Source organism: Coregonus lavaretus (genome assembly GCF_964263955.1).
Source record: "Coregonus lavaretus genome assembly, contig: HAP1_SCAFFOLD_320, whole genome shotgun sequence".
Classification (NCBI taxonomy): Eukaryota; Metazoa; Chordata; class Actinopteri; order Salmoniformes; family Salmonidae; genus Coregonus; species Coregonus lavaretus.
The window spans coordinates 303,548-314,396 of record NW_028159255.1 but is presented as its reverse complement, the minus strand read 5'-3'; the positions used below and the strand labels follow the sequence as shown (position 1 = coordinate 314,396).

Sequence of the window (10,849 nt, the reverse complement as noted above, 5' to 3'; positions counted from 1 at the left end):
GGAGTGGATGGAGGGGTAGAGGGAGGAGTGGATGGAGGGGTAGAGGGAGGGGTGGAGGGAGGAGTGGAGGGAGGGGTGGAGGGAGGAGTGGATGGAGGGGTGGAGGGAGGAGTGGATGGAGGGGTGGAGGGAGGAGTGGATGGAGGGGTAGAGGGAGGAGTGGATGGAGGAGTGGATGGAGGGGTAGAGGGAGGAGTGGATGGAGGGGTAGAGGGAGGAGTGGATGGAGGGGTGGAGGGAGGAGTGGATGGAGGGGTAGAGGGAGGAGTGGATGGAGGGGTAGAGGGAGGAGTGGATGGAGGGGTAGAGGGAGGAGTGGATGGAGGAGTGAAGTCATTGTGCTGCTCTGGGATCTGTGCCGTTATTCCATTATTCTCCAGCTCTCTGTGTTTCAGCCAGAGGGACAGAGTGTTTTCAGCTATGCCAGGCTACAGTCCAGTAACTGGATAGGACCACTAGTACAGTCTGCAGCCACGAGCAGTACTGTCTGTCTGTCTGTCTGTCTGTCTGTCTGTCTGTCTGTCTGTCTGTCTGTCTGTCTGTCTGTCTGTCTGTCTGTCTGTCTGTCTGTCTGTCTGTCTGTCTGTCTGTCTGTCTATTGCCACCTGGTCAAGGCAGCTCCCTCATACTAGCAGATCAGTAGAGTCTCATCTCCATCCTCCTCCTCCTCACTGCTGCTGGTGTTCAGTCTTTGACACCTCTCCCGGGATGGCACGTCCAGGGCATGGAACCTCTCACTGTCGTCTGAAGCCCCCGAGGGGGACGACGTCTGGGGGGAGGTCAGGGGGGGGTGGCAGGGCGGCTGGGAGTCTGGAGGGGGAAGGACAGGGGGGGTAACGGGGGAGGTGAGCCCCAGGGGGGAGTAGCGTCGTAGGGCCACCCCTCTCAGGTTGGCAGCCAGCCCCAGGACAAGCTTCCTGGAGGCCCGGCGGGTGTAATGACCTGTGCTGCCCTCTTGGGGGCGCTCCTGGGTCAGTCTGCTTTGGGCAGACGTTAATGAGTCACTCTGCTGCCCAGGGGTGGAGGGCTCGCTGAGGGGGAACCTAACCCTGCTGCCCCGGCTCTCTGGGGAACATGGAGACCCCATGGATGGTTCACTGTCAGAGGGGGAGAGTGGGGAGGGGTGAGACTCCAAGGAGGGGTGGGAGGACTGGGACTGTGACAGGGCCTGGGTGTGGGCGTGCAGGGCGAGGCCTAGCGCTGCCGTAGAGCAGGGGGACGGGGTCGTTGCTGGTCCCATGCCCGCCATTCCCCCAACCATGCCAGCCCCACCACCTCCATCCCCAGCCCTGGCTCCAGGCCCCTCCGAGGTGTGGTAGGAGTGCAGGCCCAGAGCCACCTGGGACCCGGGGGGTGTGAGGAGGGGGATCTGGCCGCGGACACGGGTCCCTCGGTGGAACAGACGGCTCCAGAGGCGCCCCAGGCGACGGTGAGACGTGGCTCGGCGGGAGGAGTGTCTTCTGATCTGCCTCCGCATCGCTGTACGGATGTTCTGGAGCATGGAGGCCTGGAGGAGGGAGGAACGGAGGGAGGGAGGGAGGGAGAGAGAGGAGGTAGAGAGGGAGGGAGAGGAAGTAGGGAGAGGAGGTAGAGGGAGAGGGAGAGGAGGTTGGGGGGGAGGGAAAGCTGTCAATCATTTGTTAACCCGTTGCCATGGCAACACTCAGATCTCTCACATCAGAATTAGATCCTAGCTAAGAGAATAGATACAGTATTAGATTTTCATTCCATCTCAGAACACAGGCAGACAGACAGAGCCCAGTTGCTACGGGAGCTGTTTAAAAAAAAATAAAGCTACAGTCTGTGGTTTACACTTTATAACAGGGACATCGACCCATATCTCTCCCATGCCTCTAATAGAGGCGCTGGCTTGCCTCTTCTCTTCTTCTCCCTGTCTCCTCCTGGGTCCTTTCTGCTACGCAGGCCAACCCAGGTGGACGTACAGCGCTGAATATCAAGTAGCCATGCGTGGTGCTTCAGGCGTGTGGTGCTTCAGAACAGAGTTACCACGGTGGGTGGTGCTTCAGAACAGAGTTACCACGGTGGGTGGTGCTTCAGGCGGGTGGTGCTTCAGAACAGAGTTACCACGGCGGGTGGTGCTTCAGAACAGAGTTACCACGGTGGGTGGTGCTTCAGGCGGGTGGTGCTTCAGAACAGAGTTACCACGGCGGGTGGTGCTTCAGGCGGGTGGTGCTTCAGAACAGAGTTACCACGGTGGGTGGTGCTTCAGAACAGAGTTACCACGGCGGGTGGTTCTTCAGAACAGAGTTAGCACGGCGGGTGGTGCTTCAGAACAGAGTTAGCACGGTGGGTGGTGCTTCAGAACAGAGTTACCACTGCGGGTGGTGCTTCAGAACAGAGTTACCACGGTGGGTGGTGCTTCAGAACAGAGTTAGCACGGCGGGTGGTGCTTCAGAACAGAGTTAGCACGGCGGGTGGTTCTTCAGAACAGAGTTAGCACGGTGGGTGGTGCTTCAGAACAGAGTTAGCACGGCGGGTGGTTCTTCAGAACAGAGTTAGCACGGTGGGTGGTGCTTCAGAACAGAGTTAGCACGGTGGGTGGTGCTTCAGAACAGAGTTACCACGGCGGGTGGTGCTTCAGAACAGAGTTAGCACGGCGGGTGGTGCTTCAGAACAGAGTTAGCACGGTGGGTGGTGCTTCAGAACAGAGTTAGCACGGCGGGTGGTGCTTCAGAACAGAGTTAGAACGGCGGGTGGTGCTTCAGAACAGAGTTAGCACGGCGGGTGGTGCTTCAGAACAGAGTTAGCACGGTGGGTGGTGCTTCAGAACAGAGTTAGCACGGTGGGTGGTGCTTCAGAACAGAGTTAGCACGGCGGGTGGTGCTTCAGAACAGAGTTAGCACGGTGGGTGGTGCTTCAGAACAGAGTTAGCACGGCGGGTGGTGCTTCAGAACAGAGTTAGCACGGTGGGTGGTTCTTCAGCTGTGTTGTGGTTTTACGCTGGCTTCGCTACTTCCCAAGGACGAACATGCAAGGCCGGTGTGTGTGTGAGGGGCCGGGGGGGGGGGGGAGAGCTGCAATGCTGCACTCAGCCTAATGAGAGCCCAGCGTGCTGCAGAGGATCAGGCCCAAATGGCAACCTATTCACTATATAGGGCACTACTTGGACCAAAGCCCTGCACTCTTAGAAAAAAAGGTTCCAAAAGGGTTCTTCGGCTGGGTGGCATCCAGAGTTTCATATCTTCATACCGCCTTTCTCTCATCCCGGTATTACTGGAATAGCACACAAGGGGGCGCTAAAAACGCAAGGAAAGCCCATCGGGCCTCTATTACCAGAATGCTAAAAGAATTAGCACAAAGTAACAGAAATCATATAGACACTGTTAGCTAAATGCTAACAAGTGAAAATGAACAAACTAATCGCAAAGACAGGCAAATCCAGCTCATAAAGTTAAACAGCCACATACAAATGAATACAAGTATCAAACTATATCACGCTGACAGCCACATACAAATACATCTATGAACACAAGTTTGTGTTAAACAAAAATGCAATGGAAACGTATTCCAGTGGGGTGTACCAAGCAAGAAGGTAATAACTGCCATCTAGGGTCAAAGGTCATGTCAGAGGACAGGGTGAACATGAATACAAAAATAATCTCATAGTAAAACAACAGACTCCAATGATCTTACTACAATTAATTTGGCTGGACAGTCATGTTTCTCAGTTTCACTATGATCAGTTACTGCTCTTTTGCTTGGTAGGGTAGCAGCTATTAGCTAGCAGTGCTGTGATGTAACTTTGTATTTATTATGGATCCCCATTAGTTCCTGCCAAGGCAGCAGCTACTCTTCCTGGGGTTTATTATGGATCCCCATTAGTTCCTGCCAAGGCAGCAGCTAATCTTCCTGGGGTTTATTATGGATCCCCATTAGTTCCTGCCAAGGCAGCAGCTGCTCTTCCTGGGGTTTATTATGGATCCCCATTAGTTCCTGCCAAGGCAGCAGCTGCTCTTCCTGGGGTTTATTATGGATCCCCATTAGTTCCTGCCAAGGCAGCAGCTGCTCTTCCTGGGGTTTATTATGGATCCCCATTTGTTTCTGCCAAGGCAGCAGCTACTCTTCCTGTGGTTTATTATGGATCCCCATTAGTTCCTGCCAAGGCAGCAGCTACTCTTCCTGGGGTTTATTATGGATCCCCATTAGTTCCTGCAAAGGATGCAGCTACTCTTCCTGGGGTTTATTATGGATCCCCATTAGTTCCTGCCAAGGCAGCAGCTACTCTTCCTGGGGTTTATTATGGATCCCCATTAGTTCCTGCCAAGGCAGCAGCTACTCTTCCTGGGGTTTATTATGGATCCCCATTAGTTCCTGCCAAGGCAGCAGCTACTCTTCCTGGGGTTTATTATGGATCCCCATTAGTTCCTGCAAAGGATGCAGCTACTCTTCCTGGGGTTTATTATGGATCCCCATTAGTTCCTGCCAAGGCAGCAGCTACTCTTCCTGGGGTTTATTATGGATCCCCATTAGTTCCTGCCAAGGCAGCAGCTGCTCTTCCTGGGGTTTATTATGGATCCCCATTAGTTCCTGCCAAGGCAGCAGCTGCTCTTCCTGGGGTTTATTATGGATCCCCATTAGTTCCTGCCAAGGCAGCAGCTGCTCTTCCTGGGGTTTATTATGGATCCCCATTTGTTTCTGCCAAGGCAGCAGCTACTCTTCCTGTGGTTTATTATGGATCCCCATTAGTTCCTGCCAAGGCAGCAGCTACTCTTCCTGGGGTCCGGCAAAATTAAGGCAGTTATACCATTTAAAAAACATTACAATACATTCATAACAGATTTCACAACACATTAAGTGTGGGCCCTCAGGCCTCTACTCTACTACCACATATCTACAACACAAAATCCATGTGTACGTGTGTGTATAGTGCATATGTTATCATGTGTGTGTGTATGCATGTGTCTGTGCCTATGTTTGTGTTGCTTCACAGTCCCCGCTGTTCCATAAGGTGGATTTATATCTGTTTTTTTAAATCTGACTTTACTGCTTGCATCAGTTACCTGATGTGGAATAGAGTTCCATGTAGTCATGGCTCTATGTAGTACTGTGCGCCTCCCATAGTCTGTTCTGGACTTGGGGACTGTGAAGAGACCTCTGGTGGCATGTCTTGTGGGGTATGCATGGGTGTCTGAGCTGTGCGCCAGTAGTTCAAACAGACAGCTCGGTGCTTTCAACATGTCAATACCGCTCACAAATACAAGTAGTGATGAAGTCAATCTCTCCTCTACTTTGAGCCAGGAGAGATTGACATGTTTGCTCTCTGTGTACATCCAAGGGCGAGCCGTGCTGCCCTGTTCTGAGCCAATTGCAATTTTCCTAAGTCCCTCTCTGTGCCACCTGACCACACGACTGAACAGTAGTCCCTGTGTTAACTGCCCTGGGGAATTCCTGAATCTACCTGGATTATGTTGGAGAGGCTTCCATTAAAGAACACCCTCTGTGTTCTGTTAGACAGGAAACTCTTTATCCACAATATAGGACAGGGTGTAAAGCCATAACACATACGTTTTTCCAGCAGCAGACTATGATCGATAATGTCAAAAGCCGCAATGAGGTCTAACAAAACAGCCCCCACAATCTTTTTATCATCAGTTTCTCTCAGCCGATCATCAGTCATTTGTGTAAGTGCTTGTTGAATGTCCTTCCCTATAAGCGTGCTGAAAGTCTGTTGTCAATTTGTTTACTGTAAAATAACATTGAATCTGGTCAAACACAATTTACTTTTCTTTGGTAGCAGAATGACTTTTGCTTCCCTCCAGGCCTGAGGGCACACACTTTCTAGTAGGCTTAAATTGAAGATATGGCAAATAGGAGTGGCAATATCGTCCGCTATTATCCTCAGTAATTTTCCATCCAAGTTGTCAGACCCCGGTGGCTTGTCATTGTTGATAGACAATAATGTTTTCACCTCTTCCACACTCACTTTACGGAATTCAAAATTACAATTCTTGTCTTTCATAATTTGGTCAGATATACATGGATGTATAGTGTCAGCGTTTGTTGCTGGCATGTCATACCTAAGTTTGCTAATCTTGCTAATGAAAAAATAATTAAAGTAGTTGGCAATATCTGGTGGTTTTGTAATGAATGAGCCATCTGATTCAATGAATGATGGAGCTGAGTTTGCCTTTTTCCCCTAAATGTAATTGAAGGGGCTCCAAAGCGTTTTACTATCATTCTTTATGTCATTTATCTTTGTTTCATAGTGTAGTTTCTTCATTTCATTCAGATTCATCACATGATTTCTCAATTTGCAGTACGTTTGCCAATCAGTTGTGCAGCCAGACTTATTTGCCATTCCTTTTGCCTCATCCCTCTCAACCATACAATTCTTCTTTTTTTTCTTCTCCATTTTTCAATTTCTCATCAATCCACAGGGATTTAACCGTTTTTACAGTCATGTTCTTAATCGGTGCTTATTAGTAACTGGAATAAGCAATTTCATAAATGTGTCAAGTGCAGCGTCTGTTTGCCCCTCACTACACACCACGGACCAACATATATTCTTTGCATCAACAACACAGGAATCACTACAAAAACGTATTGTATGACCTCTTATACACTATATTAGGCCCAGCCAAGTGTTTAGTCCAGAGAAACTAGCAGGATCAATAAGGGTTAAATAACCAGACTAAAACCACCAATACAGGTGATCTTACAGACACTAAGCGGATGTCAGCTTGATTCTATAACTATGGCTTCATCCCAGTACTGAGTGTCCCTGTGTCTCTCTGTGTCTCTCTCTGAGTGTCCCTGTGTCTCTCTGTGTCTCTCTCTGAGTGTCCCTGTGTCTCTCTCTGAGTGTCCCTGTGTCTCTCTGTGTCTCTCTCTGAGTGTCCCTGTGTCTCTCTCTGTGTGTCCCTGTGTCTCTCTGTGTCTCTCTCTGAGTGTCCCTGTGTCTCTCTGTGTCTCTCTGAGTGTCCCTGTGTCTCTCTCTGTGTCTCTCTGAGTGTCCCTGTGTCTCTCTATGTCTCTCTCTGAGTGTCCCTGTGTCTCTCTGTGTCTCTGTCTGAGTGTCTCTGTGTCTCTCTGTGTCTCTCTCTGAGTGTCCCTGTGTCTCTCTGTGTCTCTGTCTGAGTGTCTCTGTGTCTCTCTCTGTGTCTCTCTCTGAGTGTCCCTGTGTCTCTCTGTGTTTCTCTCTGAGTGTCCCTGTGTCTCTCTGTGTCTCTCTCTGAGTGTCCCTGTGTCTCTCTGTGTCTCTCTCTGAGTGTCTCTGTGTCTCTCTGTGTCTCTCTCTGAGTGTCTCTGTGTCTCTCTGTGTCTCTCTCTGAGTGTCCCTGTGTCTCTCTCTGTGTCTCTCTGAGTGTCCCTGTGTCTCTATGTCTCTCTCTGAGTGTCCCTGTGTCTCTCTGTGTCTCTGTCTGAGTGTCTCTGTGTCTCTCTGTGTCTCTCTCTGAGTGTCCCTGTGTCTCTCTGTGTCTCTGTCTGAGTGTCTCTGTGTCTCTCTCTGTGTCTCTCTCTGAGTGTCCCTGTGTCTCTCTGTGTCTCTCTCTGAGTGTCCCTGTGTCTCTCTGTGTCTCTCTCTGAGTGTCCCTGTGTCTCTCTGTGTCTCTCTCTGAGTGTCTCTGTGTCTCTCTGTGTCTCTCTCTGAGTGTCTCTGTGTCTCTCTGTGTCTCTCTCTGAGTGTCCCTGTGTCTCTCTGTGTCTCTCTCTGAGTGTCTCTGTGTCTCTCTGTGTCTCTCTCTGAGTGTCTCTGTGTCTCTCTGTGTCTCTCTCTGAGTGTCCCTGTGTCTCTCTGTGTCTCTCTCTGAGTGTCTCTGTGTCTCTCTGTGTCTCTCTCTGAGTGTCCCTGTGTCTCTCTGTGTCTCTCTCTGAGTGTCCCTGTGTCTCTCTGTGTCTCTCTCTGAGTGTCCCTGTGTCTATGTCTATGTCTGTGTCTCTCTCTGAGTGTCCCTGTGTCTCTCTGTGTCTCTCTCTGAGTGTCCCTGTGTCTCTCTCTGTGTCTCTCTCTGAGTGTCCCTGTGTCTCTCTGTGTCTCTCTCTGAGTGTCCCTGTGTCTCTCTGTGTCTCTCTCTGAGTGTCTCTGTGTCTCTCTGTGTCTCTCTCTGAGTGTCCCTGTGTCTCTCTGTGTCTCTCTCTGAGTGTCCCTGTGTCTCTCTGTGTCTCTCTCTGAGTGTCCCTGTGTCTATGTCTGTGTCTCTCTCTGAGTGTCCCTGTGTCTCTCTGTGTCTCTGTCTGAGTGTCCCTGTGTCTCTCTGTGTCTCTCTCTGAGTGTCCCTGTGTCTCTCTCTGTGTCTCTCTCTGAGTGTCCCTGTGTCTCTCTGAGTGTCTCTGTGTCTCTCTGTGTCTCTCTCTGAGTGTCCCTGTGTCTATCTGTGTCTCTCTCTGAGTGTCCCTGTGTCTCTCTCTGAGTGTCCCTGTGTCTCTCTGTGTCTCTCTCTGAGTGTCTCTGTGTCTCTGTCTGTGTCTCTGTCTGAGTGTCTCTGTGTCTCTATCTCTGTGTCTCTGTGTGTGTCTCTGTGTGTCTGTGTGTCTCTCTCTGTGTCTCTGTGTGAGTGTCTCTGTGTCTCTCTCTCTGCCGTTTTTGGACGCAGGCTGGGAGACAGGTGCTCAGACATTTCATTACGGTCTGTCTGGGTATTTCTACAGGTCAGAGAAGTAGTGATCAGAAGATAGGTGTGACTGGAACTTTCTACAGGTCAGAGAAGTAGTGATCAGAAGATAGGTGTGACTGGAACTTTCTACAGGTCAGAGAAGTAGTGATCAGAAGATAGGTGTGACTGGAACTTTCTACAGGTCAGAGAAGTAGTGATCAGAAGATAGGTGTGACTGGAACTTTCTTCAGGTCAGAGAAGTAGTGATCAGAAGATAGGTGTGACTGGAACTTTCTACAGGTCAGAGAAGTAGTGATCAGAAGATAGGTGTGACTGGAACTTTCTACAGGTCAGAGAAGTAGTGATCAGAAGATAGGTGTGACTGGAACTTTCTACAGGTCAGAGAAGTAGTGATCAGAAGATAGGTGTGACTGGAACTTTCTACAGGTCAGAGAAGTAGTGATCAGAAGATAGGTGTGACTGGAACTTTCTACAGGTCAGAGAAGTAGTGATCAGAAGATAGGTGTGACTGGAACTTTCTACAGGTCAGAGAAGTAGTGATCAGAAGATAGGTGTGACTGGAACTTTCTACAGGTCAGAGAAGTAGTGATCTGAAGATAGGTGTGACTGGAACTTTCTACAGGTCAGAGAAGTAGTGATCAGAAGATAGGTGTGACTGGAACTTTCTACAGGTCAGAGAAGTAGTGATCAGAAGATAGGTGTGACTGGAACTTTCTACAGGTCAGAGAAGTAGTGATCAGAAGATAGGTGTGACTGGAACTTTCTACAGGTCAGAGAAGTAGTGATCAGAAGATAGGTGTGACTGGAACTTTCTTCAGGTCAGAGAAGTAGTGATCAGAAGATAGGTGTGACTGGAACTTTCTACAGGTCAGAGAAGTAGTGATCAGAAGATAGGTGTGACTGGAACTTTCTACAGGTCAGAGAAGTAGTGATCAGAAGATAGGTGTGACTGGAACTTTCTGCAGGTCAGAGAAGTAGTGATCAGAAGATAGGTGTGACTGGAACTTTCTACAGGTCAGAGAAGTAGTGATCTGAAGATAGGTGTGACTGGAACTTTCTACAGGTCAGAGAAGTAGTGATCAGAAGATAGGTGTGACTGGAACTTTCTACAGGTCAGAGAAGCAGTGATCAGAAGATAGGTGTGACTGGAACTTTCTACAGGTCAGAGAAGTAGTGATCAGAAGATAGGTGTGACTGGAACTTTCTACAGGTCAGAGAAGCAGTGATCAGAAGATAGGTGTGACTGGAACTTTCTACAGGTCAGAGAAGTAGTGATCAGAAGATAGGTGTGACTGGAACTTTCTACAGGTCAGAGAAGCAGTGATCAGAAGATAGGTGTGACTGGAACTTTCTACAGGTCAGAGAAGTAGTGATCAGAAGATAGGTGTGACTGGAACTTTCTACAGGTCAGAGAAGTAGTGATCAGAAGATAGGTGTGACTGGAACTTTCTTCAGGTCAGAGAAGTAGTGATCAGAAGATAGGTGTGACTGGAACTTTCTACAGGTCAGAGAAGTAGTGATCAGAAGATAGGTGTGACTGGAACTTTCTACAGGTCAGAGAAGTAGTGATCAGAAGATAGGTGTGACTGGAACTTTCTGCAGGTCAGAGAAGTAGTGATCAGAAGATAGGTGTGACTGGAACTTTCTACAGGTCAGAGAAGTAGTGATCTGAAGATAGGTGTGACTGGAACTTTCTACAGGTCAGAGAAGTAGTGATCAGAAGATAGGTGTGACTGGAACTTTCTACAGGTCAGAGAAGCAGTGATCAGAAGATAGGTGTGACTGGAACTTTCTACAGGTCAGAGAAGTAGTGATCAGAAGATAGGTGTGACTGGAACTTTCTACAGGTCAGAGAAGCAGTGATCAGAAGATAGGTGTGACTGGAACTTTCTACAGGTCAGAGAAGTAGTGATCAGAAGATAGGTGTGACTGGAACTTTCTACAGGTCAGAGGAGCAGTGATCAGAAGATAGGTGTGACTGGAACTTTCTACAGGTCAGAGAAGTAGTGATCAGAAGATAGGTGTGACTGGAACTTTCTACAGGTCAGAGAAGTAGTGATCAGAAGATAGGTGTGACTGGAACTTTCTACAGGTCAGAGAAGTAGTGATCAGAAGATAGGTGTGACTGGAACTTTAGAAGGAGACAGCTTTCCTTTCAGTCTGTGAAGTCCCCTCAACCCTCTACTAAACCATCACTCAACCCTCTACTAAACCATCACTCAACCCTCTACTAAACCATCACTCAACCCTCTACTAAACCATCACTCAACCCT

The 10,849-nt window shown here is 49.1% G+C and overlaps 1 protein-coding gene across 1 annotated transcript in view; it reads right to left on the bottom strand.

The window, feature by feature from the left end:
- Positions 1-628: 628 nt before the first annotated feature.
- Positions 629-10,849, bottom strand: part of LOC311123107 (low-density lipoprotein receptor-related protein 3-like) — a gene marked incomplete at both ends in the record, with an annotated part of 56,120 nt that continues 45,899 nt past the window's right edge. The window contains one exon of the mRNA XM_084197381.1: positions 629-1,507. Coding sequence (XP_084053507.1) covers positions 629-1,507 — 879 coding nt within the window. The remainder of the gene's footprint in view (positions 1,508-10,849) is intronic.